The sequence below is a fragment of the Chelonoidis abingdonii genome, chromosome 5 (assembly GCF_003597395.2).
Source record: "Chelonoidis abingdonii isolate Lonesome George chromosome 5, CheloAbing_2.0, whole genome shotgun sequence".
In the NCBI taxonomy this organism is placed as follows: domain Eukaryota; kingdom Metazoa; phylum Chordata; order Testudines; family Testudinidae; genus Chelonoidis; species Chelonoidis abingdonii.
The window spans coordinates 3,540,317-3,557,979 of NC_133773.1; the positions used below are offsets into that span (position 1 = coordinate 3,540,317).

General features: G+C 41.3%; 1 protein-coding gene across 3 annotated transcripts in view; it reads right to left on the bottom strand.

Annotated features, from left to right (window-relative positions):
* WRN (WRN RecQ like helicase) overlaps positions 1 to 17,663 on the bottom strand; it is a 102,578-nt gene that overhangs the window by 25,673 nt on the left and 59,242 nt on the right. For all 3 annotated transcript variants that reach the window (XM_075066040.1, XM_032769480.2, XM_075066041.1), the window contains 10 exons: positions 16,566 to 16,747; positions 15,743 to 15,844; positions 15,293 to 15,385; positions 10,795 to 10,936; positions 6,141 to 6,311; positions 5,964 to 6,061; positions 3,707 to 3,782; positions 2,486 to 2,559; positions 1,273 to 1,345; positions 605 to 717 (listed from right to left, as the gene is read on the bottom strand). In XM_075066040.1, coding sequence (XP_074922141.1) covers positions 605 to 717; positions 1,273 to 1,345; positions 2,486 to 2,559; positions 3,707 to 3,782; positions 5,964 to 6,061; positions 6,141 to 6,311; positions 10,795 to 10,936; positions 15,293 to 15,385; positions 15,743 to 15,844; positions 16,566 to 16,747 — 1,124 coding nt within the window. The remainder of the gene's footprint in view (positions 1 to 604; positions 718 to 1,272; positions 1,346 to 2,485; positions 2,560 to 3,706; positions 3,783 to 5,963; positions 6,062 to 6,140; positions 6,312 to 10,794; positions 10,937 to 15,292; positions 15,386 to 15,742; positions 15,845 to 16,565; positions 16,748 to 17,663) is intronic.

Below are 17,663 nucleotides of genomic sequence, written 5' to 3' on the forward strand. Positions count from 1 at the left end.
GCATGACAAGATGATACTTCAGAAACAAGTATTATAACAGAGTAATTCATACATGCAGCCAAATTTCACCTGTAGAGCTAAACCAACATAAGCAATAACTGCAATGCTGTTCTATCTGCATAACACCTGAGTTCACATAGCTCCATACACATGTTGAATGGAAGTAGCTACAATATCCTTGGTGCTAATAAAAATGCTAATAAACTTTATACATACATTTTCAGAACTTATGTGATCACAAAATTCAGACACACACAGCAGAAGCGTTCAGTTTGAGGAGTTCTTCCTGCACTTCTTGATAGTAACAGTCTACCAAAATGAGAACCCATTAAAGTTTTTCTTCAAAATTCAGTCAGATTAATATTTCTGCTGATGCAGAAAGTTACTGAACTGGAAGCATGCGGAAAAACAGAATTCCTCAATATGTTTATGTACAACACCTAAAATCTATGACACATGAGAAATAATTCATCCTCCTGAGGTCCCTTCCAAACCTGATATTCTGTGATCATCATTTTCTGTTACTAACGTGGCTTGGAGGAATGAGGATAAGACTTCAGAACATCTCTGGACTTACGTGTGGTTTTCAAGCTGAAGACTTTACCTTATCTTGGCCATGTCCACCAGTATTTTATTAGTTGCCAACACAGCCGGAGGAATATCCTTCTCACTGGCTAGCTTCTGTCTCGCTGCCAGCAGCTTGCCATATAGAACAGTCTGTAAAGAACAAAACCAAAGTATGAATACATGTAAGGCATTACTTTAAAGAACATTTTAAGTCAAGGACTTAGACGTGATTAAAGCATGGGAAGAAAACTTCTACATGAGAAAGCAAACTAAAGACCCAAAATAAAACAGATAAGCAGTCAGAAACTAAACCAGGGTCCCCAACGCGGTACCCGCGGGCGAATGCACCTGCATCCTTGCTGGCAGTCGAGCATCCGCCGAAATGCCCCCGAAATTCAGCAGCATTTTGGCAGATGCTCGACCGCCACCATGGTCCTTCGTCTAGCACCTGCCAGACGAAAAGGTTGGGGATCACTGATCTAAACCATATCCACACATAATGTTTAATTATCATCAAGGACTCCAGTTCTAGGCACCTTCCTAAAGTTTAGTGTAACAGCTGAAAAATCCAGTTTAATAACAGTTTCTCTGGTTGACACTTTGGAGGAACAAGGAACGGTCTCTAGGACTGTGTTAGACGTACCCAAGCACAATTTAAATGCATTTCTTACACAAGCAGATGTCCTTTCTGTTTAATAGACTTACGTGCAGTTCCTTCTCTCTGGATGAAACAGCAGGTTCTGGGGACTTCAGTTTGATTGGTGATGGCACCAGGTCACTATTAAATTTAAAAAAAAAAAAAAAAAAAAGTGATATTGATATTCCTGTTAGATCAATGTATCAATTCATTTTGCACCAGCTCTGCTCTGCTGAGATTGGTAGGTTTGGGAGTCCTAGTGTATATGAGCCAACCAGACCTGTGGTCTCAGCCAGTCTAGTTGCTATTTGCATTAAAACACATCTACACAGACACAGGGTCCACACTGGGAGTTACCCTGGTATAACTACTGCAATATAATTAGACCACTATAGCTATGTTGCTAAATTTCTCCATTTACGCTATGTCTACACTGCACACCTTACAACAGTGCAGCTGGGCCATTACGGCCATGCCGTTGTGAGGAGCACAGAAACAAATGATTCTTGCATTTTATATTATCCTGACCCATCCAAAAAATGTATCACATTTCCAAGTTATCAAAAAATAGAAACTAAGCAAAAACCAAGTGACTAGCAGAGCAATCTGGAATAAATAAAAGTTATTTATGTCTATTGCTCTTGCATTTGGATTTAAAATATCAACAAATGAAAATATATCTTAATTTTAGACCCCCTAACATGCCCCTAAAATCAAACCCAAAACAGACTTATTTAACTGTGCATTTAAAAAGGCTCATGGACCTGTGCAGAAAACAAGGCCTGTTAAATTTTTTGCATGATATAAATGTTCAGTTACTGGTTCAGTTCAGGTAATCAGCAATAGAAGTATTTTACAGTCACTTTTTTAAAACTAATGTGGGATGCTTTAAAGAGCCACTTAACACACTGTAACTCTACCTACTTCAGCGCATAACCTAACTTACATTTTGTGACATTTTAGCACGTCAAGTGAGGCAAAATTAAAAGTGTTAACCTAATTTACCTATCAAAATTATTTACATTCGTAATGCTGTTTTACCAGACTTTCAGAGGGACAGATTATACCATGTTTCTTAAAGGTTAAATGAAGTCTAGCACCCGTATAGCACTTACTTTCACACTAATGATTTGAGACATTGAAACAAAAAGTTAAGTTCACACCACAAACAGACTTACTTTCTTCTCTAACAGTTGCTCTATAGATACCACCTTCACAACACAGGAAAGAATGAATAAGTAGAGAAAGAGATATGAGTAGAAATAATTTAGTCAATTGTACCTCTCATCTGAGACATTGCCTCTTGCAGGAATTTTACTTGCTCCTTGATAAGAAAACATTTCCTGCAAATATGTCTGTTTTAAAAATAAAAAAAAAATACCAAGTCAGAAAATCAAAGACGGTATCCACATTTTTCCCAATACAAATATTAACAGTAAAATATTCATTTAGAATTTTTATACCAATCTGTTTAAAAGATATTCAGCGAACAAAGGGATCAATTTTTTTCAAAACACACTACAGTCTGTTGCATAACAAAAAATTCTTTCCTCTTGGTACCTGGTGTCCCTCTAGTACGTTACTACAAAGATACACCAGACGTGAGTAAAAAGCAGCTGTGTGTTACAGTATATTGATTCTCATTAGAAAACAATTTAAAGTTTCTAACCTTAGTCACAGTATAAGAGGAAACTGTAATAAAATAACAATTTTTAAAAAGACCACCAATTGGAGATGGATGGCAGGAGAGAGATCACTTGATCGTTACCTGTTAGGTTCACTACCTCTGGGGCACCTGGCATTGGCCACTGCCGGTAGACAGAATACTGGGCTAGATGGACCTTTGGTCTGACCTACTATGGCCGTTCTTATGTTCTTAATTTACATAATCAATGAACAAACACTTTATATAAACAAGTCACTATGGTAAAATATATTCATGTTGAGAAAAACTGAGAAAAATCTAAGAAATTTAGAATTAAGGTTCCCTCTCAGCCCCTTGCACTAATGCAGGCACTGGAGTTTCACCCCATTTTCTGAAACCCCTTAGAAACTGTAGTGGTGGTCTTTATATTTAGTTTACATTTAATTTAATGCCAGATAAATAACTTAATCCAGAGTTATGGCTGAGATTGCACTATACACAGTGTTACTGCTGTTTCTCATTCCATGTCATCTGTAAACATTTAGGATTACCAAATCCCGAGGAAGGGATTGTGATTTTCCATGTCTTTTGTGAAGTAGGTAGTGCATTGGGTGTTAATACTACACTTCACCTTCACACATTAATGTGTTCACTGTACCAATTATTTTGTTTACCACACAACTATCATACAAATGATTTGTAAATCCTATATTCTGTACTGCTTTACTGTGCATCTTAAGCTTTCAAATATGTGGAGACGACTTTATAGCTAGATATACTGATCTATTAGCTCACTTGCCCATCACTAAAAAGAATAATGAAGTGGATGATGAGTAATATATTTCTCAAATACAGACCTGTTTCTCTGGTGTCAGCTTTATTAACCTCGTATCTGGTGAATGTGGTCCTGCAACTGAAGTTATATGTCTACTGCTGTAAGAAAATGAATTCAAATGTATTCAAAACATATACAAAAAAATCACTCTTTCATGAAGGCTGACATTTCAAAATACACCTTGAGAGAGGATGGTTTCAGAATATAAAGAGCAAAGAAAGGTTACTGGAGTTCTTTGCAATTTGTGGCCCACCAAAGATTTTTTGCTAGCTGCATCCATTGGTCCACACTTGCGCCCTTCTCCTCGTGCTCCAAACGGAGACATAGATGGTGGCATGGGCTGAACACCTCTCCAGTTACCTTTCTACTGCAAATAGCCCTTGCAAAAGGCTCCGCAGCAGAGGGGAAGGAGGTTGTGTAGTGGAATAGATAGGGACCACACATCCTGAAGAATCTGTTACTATATGAGGTAAATTATCCTCCTCTTTCATCAAGTGATGGTCCCTATGTGCATTCCACTCTGGGTGACTCACAAGCAGGATTCACTGAGAACAGTGCGAGGAATCCTGCTGTAACATCGACTGGAGGACTACTCTGCTGAAGGAGGCATCAGCTATAGAAGCTTGCACTGGGGGTAATGAGCAGAACCCCAACTTTCAGCTTTACAGATTTCCAGGAGAGGAACATCTTTAAGTGAAGCTACCGATGTAGCCTTGGTCTTGGTTGAGTGGGCCCTCATACCTTGTTGGGGAGAGGTAGCCATTAACTCATAACACATCAGGATGCAGCTCAAAAGTCTCTGAGGAGAGACTGTTTCACCCTCATATGCTCTGTGAAGGATACAGTCTTGGGAAAGTTTAAAGGATTTAGTCCTTCGCAGGTAGAATGCCAAGACCCAATCAGCATCCACAGAGTGAAGTTTTCTATCATCACTGGTGGCATACAGCTTTGGAAAGATCAGTAAGTGAATGGTCTGATTTAGATGGAATTCCAAGACTACTCCAGGGGTGATCTCAGGGAAACACCTATGGAAGATCATGTACAGTGGATTGGCCATAAGGGCCACCACTTCACCTACTCCTCTAGCTGAGATGATGGCAACAAGAAAGGCAACCTTTATTGATAGGTGGACTAAGGAACATGAAGCTAAGGGCGCCTTCTTAGATGACACAAAGTACTACTTTTCTGCTGTTTCTGCAGCAAGAGCACAAGTGGCCAGACTGTCTTGGCTGGTTGTAAGGGCTTGTCTACACCAGTGGTCACCAAACTTTTTTGATCACTCACTCCTATCAGTAAAAATTTTTTGAGCACACACCCCCTGCCGTGCCGGTTCTACCATTTTTGACAAAGCAAAAAAAAAAAAAACACAAAAAGGCGCTCCTCCTGTTGCGCACCCCACTTTGGAGACCACTGGTCTACACTACAGGTTATGTCGGTATAACTTATGTCACTCAGGGGAGTGAATAAGCCACCCCTGAGCGACATAAGTTACACCAACCTAAGTCCCAATGCGGACAGCGCTCGGTTGGCGGGAGAGCTTCATTCACCAACATAGCAAACACCTCTCAAGGAGGTGGTTTTATTATGCCAACGAGACAGCTCTCACCCGTCGGTGTTGAGCATCTTCACCAGACACGTTACAACAGTGCAGCTCCACTACAGCGCTTCAACTGTGGACTAACCCTTAGATGGCATCATTAAAGGGAAATGCCGCCTAACTGGGGACCAGCTCTCCGGAGAACATCCAATCGTTTAGGAGGGGTGTCCTACACTTCCTCCAGAAGGAAGCATGTGCGTGACCCTCCTCAGAAGATTTTGAAATTCCTTGTCTGGCGAGGAAGATGACAATCCTGTTGGAGCTGGTGGTTCCACATGTTCAGGTTCCTCCTCTTCCTCCAATAGTTCTTGGGGAGGTTCATGACGTTCTCTGCATGGAGAGGGCTGTCTACACTCCCAGTGAGATCACAGAGATTTGGGATGTCACATATATGGATCACATAGCCCCAGTAAGGCCACTGTGACAGGTAATATGGAAACTGGGGTAGTCACCAAAGAAGAGGGAACCATTGATACCAGTGATTCTCAGCAGTATAGTCCCTCTTATGCAAGCAAGACTATGCCCAAGAGACACGCCCCCTTTTCCCCCCAAACAAACAAAAACAAAAAACCTTAGTGCAGAAACCTCCTCCTTGGCGCAGACAGTCTCCAGTAGCAGGATTCACATATTTATTCTCCCAACATAAAAGTGACACATGCATAATATGTATGAGTGTAGTTACCTTTGTGTGTGAGGTTTCCTTAGATATAGTTCTTCACTGGGCTGTAGCAGAAGCGTCCGACATAATTCACTCCTAGCTTTACAGAGCCAGTCTCTACCCTGTGGGATACAGACCAAGTCACTCAATTTTACATTCCCAAAAGAAACCTCTGACAGGAAGGTTTTACAACAAGATTACCTTCTTAGTAAGCTCACACAGAGTTGCAAATCTGCTTTGACCAGAAACTTCTTTAAGAAAACCTTCAATGATGAGCTGTCGGCCCAAAGCCTTCCACCAATTCTCTGGCCAGTCCTTTCCACTACCAAAGAGAGCGTGAGTTCGGTACTTGTCTGGGAGACGCTGGGAATTCTGAAATCATTCAAACATTTTGGTCAGACTCCTCAATTCCTAGAAAAACTACTCCACCATAACTAGTGAAGCACAGAAATAGCCATGCAGTCCTGTACGAATATAAACCATCATTACTAAAATGAGGAACTGAAAGCTGAAGAAGACTGAAAATGCCAGAACTATAGGAGAACCCGTCCAAACCTGAGAATATGTTTGGCAAAGTCATTTAATACCCATTAAAAATGGCTGAATTTGAAATTGTTGAATTTGAATCCTTCTCTTTGTTCATTGTTAGAGCAAGGGCCACGCCAATGTACCTCACTGCTGTCACCTGGAGTGGTGACAGGGTACTTTCCTCTGTGCCTATTCATTCCACTTCAGGGCCTTCTGCCAAGACTTCCTAAGGACTTGTGGCCACAATTTGCCTGTCTGATAGGATCCAGGGCCACCACTCCCACTAGCATCTCCTGAACCCAGTACAGAGAAGATCCCCAGTTCTGAAAGCACAAGGACCCAGGCTGCATCCCTCTTCCCTCCTCCCCTTGGGTGGACTGCAGAGAAGAGCCAGTCATAGACTCCAGCTGGTAGGGCAGAAGCAGACAAAACAGGGACTGTTGCACTGGGAGGGGACAGAGTAAAATGAAGCCCAGCAGAGGCCACCCTTCTCCCAGCACCATTCTGGACCGAGAACAGTGCAGGGGAGATGCTACATGCACACGCTGGGGGCACTAGACCACTGGCTGTGGCCTCAATAAGCCAGCAGCCAAACTGGGGATGGAGGAGGCAGGGTTTGTAGGCAGCACAGCAGAGGAGAGGTTTAAGGAGGGTTTGAAGGTGGATAATGAGGTAGCTCTTTCCAAGCATGATGGGCAGCATGGGAGGAAGCATGAAGGTGCTTGTTTGAAAACTTAACAAGTGGATGATGGAAGCTGGCATCATGGCCCAACTGGAAGCTGTTGTCAACATCCCAATAGTGAATATCAGATAATAGGTCGGGACAACAGGGTGCAAAGGGCCGTGAAAGTGAAGATGTTCGATGTGTAGAGATGGGAGAGCCAGTGGAGGAATTCAAAGAGAGAAGTGACTTGGACAAAGTGATGGGCTAGGAAAACGATCCATGCAGCAGCATTCTCAATGTATCAAGACATCCAGGCAGTCTCCAGTAGCAGGATTCACATATTTATCATGTAAGATGATGGTGCACCAGGTCTCTAGGGAGTAGCGTCATTCCACTCTCCAGGAGACTGAATCAAGGGTTAGTTGCGTGGAGGGCAGAATTAACAAAGGGGAGTATCACAGATTAAGGACTCTGTGGGTGACATGTGCCAGTTCCTGCACTAGAGACAGAAAAGGAAAAAGGCACCTCCTCCGGGATATGTCTGCTCCACGGTCATTCATGCCTTTGCCATCCAAACGGAACTATTTCAACGAGCCTACTTGCATCTTGACTACCTTCAGCCAGGCAGACTGCATGCACATACCTGCTTATTTAGTGATCCCTGCCATATGCAGCAGATCTCACCTGCGCTCTGCAAACTGTACTGTCCACCTACCTATTTCCTTCTGGGTACAATGCAAGGTGCTGACTTCTATCTACAAAAGCCCTCTATGGTATGTGTTTCAGCTACCTCACAGACTCTCTCCCCAGTGCAACATCTTCAGACAAAAGCAACAAAGAGTCCTGTGGCACCTTAAAGACTAACAGAAGTATTGGAGCATCTTCAGACAGTTCAGATATTTGTGCTGTCCCCAGATTTGAATGCTGAGACACTGGAAGCAGAACAGTCTCAGTAGAAACAGAGTAGTTCTTCTGAGGGCTGACCTTTGGTCTATTGGTTATTTCAATTTTTAAATGGTTATATATGTGCCTGAAGGAAAATGGGGAACATTTTTACAAAAGTTAAGCAAACAAAAAAAATTCTGTAAATGCATAGATATATAAAATCACAGGACTATCAAACAATATGAGACATATTCCTGATTTCCCTATCTGTGAGAGAGACTGTATTCCAGGAGCACCTTGCTCCATTAAGCACTCTGTCAAAAATGGAGAACTCACCTGTCCTAATCTGAGATTAGTCACAAAACAGAGAAAGCAGCCTTGCTTAAAGGCACATGTGCCGATTGAGGAGTGGAGTTCCAGTGGAACTCAAACACCAGACAGCAGAAGTCACAGAATCAGAGAAACTTAGGACTGAAAAGGACCTTGAACAATTTCTGGGGAAAAGGTAAATTGTGAATTGGGTAACTACACAGAGTATCACATTTGTGTGATACTGCTGAGATCACTGAAACGTGTGCCTTATACTACTTCTTGCCAGTCCTTCATATTGTCACACTGAGATACCTTCAGTCAATTCTTTTTTTCTTGCTGATTCTTGCTAGTTCTTTATCTCTTATATTTGATACAATTCATATGTATAAAATATACTGGAAATCTGGCTGGTGATCTGCAGATTCAAAATTTGTTTGCAAAACTGGAATGAAGCATAGACATTTATGTTCCTGATTTTGTTTCTGTGATGCCTTCATTTAAACTTTTTCATTTATGGATTTTTGAACTTTAAAAAGAATGGTCTTTTATTTACAGGTACTATACCATATCAATTATTCTCTAAAATATATATTGTAAGGATATGTAATGTGCAATACTTACTTTTAAGAAGTGCTCACTGAAAACAATACTTGCATTTAAAATACATAAAAATGTGTAATATAATAAATTTTTCAACTAGAGTTTTACAAGATACTGCCATATAAATAGAACTAACAGTATTTCAACTATAACTAGCTGAAACAATAACATCTTCGATATTATTAAATATTAGAATTATGACTAAAAGGTATTCACAAAAAGATTTTGGAGCCTAGGGTATCTCACGAGAAAAAAGTACCCAAGTTATTTCAGTTTATTAATGTGGTCATGTTCTAAATTTGTATATTTTTCTAGCAGTGGTGGTATAAAATTTCAGTCAAGGCAACTTCTTAATTTGAACCTTCCCAGGAGGACTTGTTCAGTACCATATGCTGACTCAGTTTTCAAATAACAGGTGAAATCTGATCTCTCTTGTGACCCACCTGAAGTCTGTCTAGGAGCCCACCTGTACCTATTTGTTATGAAAAGACACGGCTAGGTTAAATAAAAACCAAGACAACACAATTCTTCACAAACTTCACACAAACTTTTTCAAGTATTTAGATACCTTATGGTGATATGGATGAGTTATTTCATAGGATTTTCTAGGATATTTTGCCTTATCACACAACTTTCAAAGTCTTATGAACACCTTTTACAAAAAATAGAAACATTATAGACAGCAGTTGAGGTGAAGTTTACAGCTGGAGATAATTTTCATTACTATTTACATTGCCGTTTGAGGCAACCTGCAACTTTCACATTATAAAGCCTTCTAACATTAAAAAAACAAAAAAGAAACAGAGGCATATAAACTGTGATCCAGATATTTTATTAAATATATCAGTGCCAAGTTTTTAACATGAGTTATTCCTAATAAAGGGAAAAAAATAATCAAGAATTTAAACAAGTAATTTTCTTCCAAGCTAAAAACACACTCTTTCAAAATGTTTATTTTGTGACTGTCTTCATATTTCATTCTTCAGTGATTCTTTTCCCCATAATGTTTAAAAAGCCTTTACATGTAAAGATCTGTATAAATCATTCAATGCGCTTTGCTTCAACCCTACTCATCAGATTAAGTTAGCAAATCAAAAATGCTCATTAACACAAGCATAATCTTCAGCTCTACTCAATCATCAGTCAACAGGCTAATTTAGAGAACAGAATGATGTATTCTCCCTTCACTTTGAACAAACAGCCCCTTTTAGTGTTAATGAAAGTTACACACCTGCATGGAGAGGGGAATACCTCCTCCCATTAGAAAACTATTTCAGTTGCTATAAACAATACAAGAGATTAAATTGCAGGTAAAATGTTTGCAGGTAGTGGAAAAGTTTTGATAACCCCTCCAGTATTAGAGGTTACTTCCACCTGTTCAAAAGTTGACTACAAACAACCCAGAAAGAGACAGTCTAGAGGTTTAGAGGCAGCTCAATACACTGCTAAGTACAGGATCTTAGTTTGGATCCAAGCTCTTAGGCCAGGAAGGGATGAGAATGTTGAAAGTTTAACTTCTAGAAAAAGGAGCCTAAAATTGTGACTTCTTTTGGGCAGAGACCATCAACTCATTCTTTGTACACAGTAAGGGCCCTGGTCTATAGACACTGCTGCAATACAAATAACCCATCATAATAATAAAGAGCAGCTCCAGGGCTAACACACCAGTGCTGCTGAATTAGTGTGTTCAGCCTCTCTCTAGAGGAAGGTGCACTACATCGTAAGACTGGCCTTTCCTGGGGTTGGGGAGAGAGGTACTATTAAGTGAAATGTGTGTATTGTTTCTAGGAGCAGGAAGGGGGGTGTTATCACAGGAATGCTCTCCCTCCACCCCGAAAACACACAAGGAATTTTAACCACACTTACAGATCCTCGGAGAAACAAAACCGGAACTCTAGTTCCAAACTTCTCGTCTAAGGCCTTCACTGCAGACATCAGCTGGAACGCTTGGTGACCAAAGTCCTGCAAACTCTCTTCTGAGTCACTGTTAATAGTGCAGCAATGAGTTCTAACATGCACAAGAAAACAAAGAGTAACTGCCAAGTGCTAAACACTCAAAGATAAGGGGTGTTATTGATTAAAATATAGTTAAAAATATAAAGCATACGCTTGAATTACAGCTTTTACATTTAATTATGCAATTAAATATACTTTTAAATGTAAAAATCTAGTGTTCAAGAGACAAAAGTCAAAATTCCATGAGGTAAAACTGCGTTGGCCATACTAACTTGGTGCCTGAAGACTTGTAGCAGAGTTAGCACTGTGTGAACAACTCTTAACTCTTTGAACATCTTGAGTATTCTAGTATGTTACCCAACAGCTTTCAAGTTGTTTTTAAGCTACCTTTGCATTTAACTAGCATGGGGTTAGGGAAGTCCTGAGGTACAAGTTTTATGTGGATTGCAGCCACAGTCCTCATAAGGTTCATGAGTGAAAAAAAACAATAGAAAAAATTAAAAGCAGGTCATTTGGTGGGAGTGGGGAGGGCTCTATCTCCCAAACAACCCCAAAATTAACACAAACTTAAGCCAAGACCTTTTACTGGCATTGAAATTTTAAAGCCAACATGACTTTGCACGTAGGGCACAATGAAAAATCATCTCTAAAATAAAATTCTGCTCTAATCATAACTACAGTGCAGCTAAGGGATTATCCCATAATTTGGAAACAGACAGGAAGCATAGCTGAACTGATTACTTTCTTCTGAGAGCAGCATAGTACATCCAGATTGGTGGTTTTCAAACTTTTTTTCTGGTGACCCAGCTGAAGAAAATTGTTGATGCCTGCAACCCAACAGAGCTGGGGATGAGATGTTTGGGGTGTGGGGGTGAGGGCTGCGGGGTGGGGCCGGGAATGAGAGGGAGGGGGCTCTGGGCTAGGGCAGGGGATTGGGGTACATGAGGGGGTCAAGGCTCTCGGCTGGGGGTGCAGGCTCTGGGCTGGGGCCAGGGATGAGGGACTTGAGGTATAGGAAGAGGCTCTGGGGTTTTTTTGGGGGGGGGCTCAGGGCTGGGGCAGGAGATTGGGGTGCAGGGTTGGGGTGCAGGTTTACCTTGGGTAGCTCCAAGTCAGCGACACAGCACGGGGTGCTAAGGCAGGATTCCTGCCTGTTCTGGCACCGAGGATTGCTCTGTGCCCTGGAAGTAGCCAGCAGCAGGTCCGGTTCCTAGGCCGAGGCGCCCAAGCAGCTCCACATGGCTCTCGCCTGCAGGCACTGCCCCCCACAGCTCCCATGGGCCGGTTTCCAGCCAATGGGAGTGCAGAGACGGTGCTCAGGGCGAGGGCAGCGTGCAGAGCCCCATGGCCCTGCCCCCACCTAGGAACCGGACCTGTTGCTGGCCACTTCTGGGGCACAGCGCGATATCAGAACCAGTAGGGACTAGCCTGCCCTAGCCAGGAAGCACCACTGACAGGACTTTTAACAGCTCATTCGGCGGTGCTGACTAGAGTCTTCGTGACCCAGTGCCTTATATTCAGTAACTCAGTACTGGGTCGCGACCCGCAGTTTGAAAACCACTGATCTACATGCCTTATACCAGAATTCTTACAATGCCAGGGAATACAGACACACAATCTACTACAAGTTCAAGAATGAATGACATTTCTACTTCTGTTGATGTTATTCAAACATGTAGTAGTCTTATCTCCCCTTGAACATATGTCCCATTAATGCTGATATTTGTTACATGCATGTGTCAAGTAGCAATAGGAAACTAAATCCCATCAAACAGCAGAGTTAAGAACACCTTACTAGATGTCTAAAAAGCCACAGTCAAGGTTAAAAACACAACCTGGTTTATAGCAAATGGATGAAAGGGGAAGTTGACAGTAATGAATATAAATCAGAAATTAGGAATTGTAGAAAATTGATAAGGGAAGTAAAAGGCCATAAGGAGAAATGTATGTCCAGCAGTGTTAAGGACAATTAGAATAATTTTTTAAAATATATTTGGAAAAAAAAGAATCCTGAGAATGGTATTGGTCCTCTGCAAGATGGAAATTATGAGTAATGCAGAAAAGACAGAAGCGTTCAAAAATATTTCTGTTCTGTATTTGGTGAAAAAAACTGATGATCAGTCTAATCATATGGTGATGACACTACTCTTTTCACTCCACTAATGTCTCAGGAAGAAATCAGACATTTTTAATCATCAGGTTCAGATAACTCGCATGCAAGTATTTTAAAAGAGCTGGCTGAGGAGCTTGCTGGACCATTAATGTTGATTTTCAATAAGTTTCAGAGCACTGGGGAAGTTCCAGGAGACTGGAAGAAACCTAATGTTGTGCCACTTTTTTTTAAAAGGGTAAATGGGATGAGCTGGGTAATGCTGGTCTGACATTAATCCCAGGAAAGATAATGGAGTGACTGATAAATGACTCGATTAATAAAGAGTTAAAGGAGGGTAATGTTGATTTGCATTAATTACATGGATTTATGCAAAATAGGTCCTGCCAAACTAATTTAATGTCTTTTTTTGATGAGATTACAAGTTTGGTTGATAAAGGGAACAGTGTTGATAAATATACTTAGACTACTGTAAGGCGTGTGACCTGGCCCTGCATGACATTTTGATTAAAAACTTGAAAGATATAAAATTAACATGCCACATTAAAAGGATTAACACTGGCTAACTGATAGATCTCAAAACGTAAACAAACAGGGAATAGTCATTGGGCAGGTGTGTTTCCAGTGAGGTCCAACAAGGATCATTTGTTGGCCCTATGCTAATTTAACATTTTTATCAGTGACCTGGAAGAAAACATAAATCATCACTGATAAAGATGACACAAAAGTTGGGGCAGTGGTAAATAATCAAGACAAGTCACTGATACAGAGAGTGACTTAAGATTGCTTTGTATTCTGGGCACAAGCAAACAATATGAGTTTTAATACGGCTAAATGTCAGTGCATACATCCAGGATCAAAGAATATAGGCCATACTACCAGAATGGAGGACTCTATCCTGGGAAGCAGTGACTCTGAAAAGGAGTTGAGGGTTGTGGGGGATAATCAGCTGAACATGAGCTCCCTGTGTGACGCTGTGGCCAAAAGAGCTAATGCAATTCTGGGATGCATAAGCAGGTTAATCTTGCATATGAGCAGACAGGTTATTTTACCACTCTATTTGGAACTGGTGTGACCACTGATGGAATCCTGTGTCTAGTTCTGGTGCCCACAATTCAAGAAGGATGTTGATAAATTGGAGAGGGGGTAGAGAAGAGCCAGGAGAATGATTAAAGGATTAGAAAACCTGCCTTATAGTGACAGACTCAAAAAGCTCAATCTATTTAGCTTAACAAAGAGAAGGTTAAGGGGTGACTTGATCACAGTCTATAAGTACCTACACGGGGGACCAATATTTAACACTGGGCTCTTCAATCCAGCAGAGGAAGGTATAACACAGTGGTTTTCAAACTTTTTGTATTGGTGGCCCCTTTCGCACAGCAAGCCTGTGAGTGTGCCCCCCACTTATGAATTAAAAACCGGGCCGGGGGGAGGTGGAATTTAATTTAATGGTGACTTGAGGCTGACAGCCCCATGGAGCTGACAGCTCGGGACCCCCATGAAACCACCTTGCGACTCCCTGAGGGGTCAGGATCCCCAGTTTGAGAACCCCTGGTATAACCTGATCCAATGACTCAAAATTGAAGCTAGACAAATTCAGACTGGAAATTGGGCATATATTTTTGATAGTGAGCGTAATTAACCACTGAAAATTTACCAAAGGTCATGGTAGATTCTCCATCACTGACTATTTTAAATCAAGATTTGAATGGTCTCCTAAAAGACCTCTTCTAGGAATCATTTTGTAGAAGTTCTATGGCCTGTGTCATACAGCAGGTTGGACTAGATGACCACAATGGTCACTTGTGGCCTTGAAATCTATGACAATCAAGCAGTATAAAAAAATTTGCTGGCACACGCAGCTTTTAAACTTTCTTCAGAATTAATTCTGTGAGGCAGATACCAAAGGTTAAAAAGAGGTGAAACGTAACATTTATTTTACATTCTTCAGGAGTATTGTAATAAGTCACTTAAAAAAAATGAAAACATTTTAATAGCAACAGTGATTTTTTGTTACAGGCTTTACTACAATCTGGGATTTGGTGTGGTGCATACGCATTGCCTCCTGTCACACTCCAGTACCGAGATGATAAGCCTACAACAGACACTGCTATTCAAACACAAAAGCAGATTTCAGGAGGCTTTTTGTATTAATCAGAATACTCACAAACATAAATGCACAAAAAAACAGAATATTTTATTAGGAGAAATTACTGGTGTATTTATTTGCATTTGTCTTGTATGTTATAGGAAAGATAGATATTCTAAACACTGTAGTCTTTAGGGAGGAACGTTTACCTGGACCGGCAATTATCACAGCATTTTTCTGTTCCCATGATGCCAGAGGAGGCCTTCCGGAGTTGTTTGTCTTCAAAATGAGACAAGATGATTCTACCCACGGGAATATTGAGAATTAAATAAAAGAACAAGAATTTACACGTTAAATTCATTGCAAAAAAACAATGAGTTGAAATCATCATCATTAATTGATTCACCTGGGAGCCAATTATTTCCACCTGATTTCACCAGAGACAAGGACGTTTGTTTTTAAAAAGTAAATCAGAAGTTCCTAATGCTGGTATTTAATTATGCAAAAGATAGTAAATATCACTTTTGAAAATGAAATTGTATTTTTGCAAAGCATTTAAGTTCTGCAGCTGCATCTTCAGTTGTTACTGAACTGCAATGGACAATACTAACTGCGTACTGTGGACTTACAGAAAATGTGCAGTAAAATAAAATACTCACTTTCTCCTGCAGCTGTTTGAGTTAAGGTACTTCTCTATCTTTGCCGCCATCTTTAATTTGTATAGTCGGAATCCTTCATTACGTATCTCATTTAAAAGATATCTGCCGTTAAAACGAAAAACAAATAAGCTTAAACACTTGTCCACAAGTTTCTCTTTGAACTAATAGTGACAGTAAACTCACAGTACCTACCACATTCAACTTATTTCATACACAGCAGTGGTTCTCAATCTGTAGCTGGACAGTGCTCCACAAAAAGTCTTTCCCTACAGCACAACACACTAAACCTTCAAGATTCCTGCAAGGGGTAGGGGGAGGCGGATGGAGATGGACATGAGAGAGACCTTTCTGTCATTTTCCTTTCTGTGAGTGTCTTTGTAAGAGAAACACTGAGATGTTATCGTCAGTGGGAACTAGACTAAGGGACTGCAAGGATGGTGCACTGAGTATATAGAAGTCCAAGCCTGAACAGGTCAGTTTTAGGGAAATTGTTGCTTTTAAGTATATGTTTTCCAAAAATAACAAACAGGCCCTGTACTTAGCATCCTGACCGCTATCTTCCTTCACATCATGGACCCTCTCAGGGATGCTGGGTGCGACCATACAGAGGACTGTTGGACGCACACTGTGTTTCTGGAAGATATCATTGCATAACGAATGTTTTCACATATATTAAGTGAAGGCACCATATATCAAAACAACAGACTATCTTCGCTACCAGCAAACATTTTAAACCCGCCCCCTCCTGCTCATTCATGATAGTAAATTCTGGCTACAGAATGAACAAGGTTCCTATAAGCCCAGGCTGTTCCCAATACTATACCTGTTAAAAGTCATATCAGCTGCAGTCCAAAATACGTAACAAGAAGCAGGAAGACCATCACGGCCAGCCCTTCCAATCTCTTGGTAGTAGGATTCCATTTCCTTAGGGGCACCATAATGAATAACTCTCCGGATGTCTGCTTTATTGATTCCCATTCCAAAGGCCACCGTAGCCACAATGCACTGGGAAATAATCATAACATACATGTTCAACTTAGCTGTAAAAGTACGTCTACACCTCTATTAATGCCAAAACAGTGCATAATGACTTCTGTGCCACTGATTCAAATTCAGCCTAAAGTTTAGTAGCTTCAAATCACACTCGGCATCTATACTGCTGCCAGTAAGGAGTCATGTATTGGTAGCAGCATAAGCACATCATTAATCACAGTCATAACGAGTCAGAAGACTTAGAATGCTTAGAGCAGGGGATGAGTAGTTAGGAACACTGGGTTCAACCACCAATAGAACAAGTCCCTGTAACTTTTGGTGATTGAGATTATCCCTATATAATACAGATACACACATTTTTACTCCTGAGGGCATTCTGTGCCCAAAAATTAAAAAGTCTGTACACAGTATTTTAAAATTCTGTAAGTTTTATTTGTCAATAAATAAATGCAGAGGCTCCAGCATGGCAGTGGGGAGCACAGACCACGGGCTGCATGAAGGTGGGAGATCACTCTGCAGCCTCCCTACCCTCCACCCCCAGGACATGGACTCAGCAGTGAGGCTGCACCTGACTCCAGCACAGCACAAGCCCTAGGCCTGTCCCAGAAACACCCTGGAGCCCTGCCCCTCTGTGCCAGGTACGGGGCAAGCAGCTCAACCAGGTAGGATCCAAGCGTGGAGGGGCTCAGTGTAAGGGGATCCAGGTGTGGAGTGAAAGGATTTTGTGTGGGACAATCTGGGTGCAGGCAGCTCATTGGGATGGTGGGGATCTGGATGCACAGAGGTTCACTGGGGGAGTTCCAGATGCAGGGGCAATGGGACTCTGCCAGGGCTTCCAGGTGAAGGTGGCTGGGGCTCAGCAGAGAGGTCCGGGGGTCTCAGTGGAGGGTCTGGGTGCTGGGGGAGGGGGGCTGGGGGAGCAGGTTCC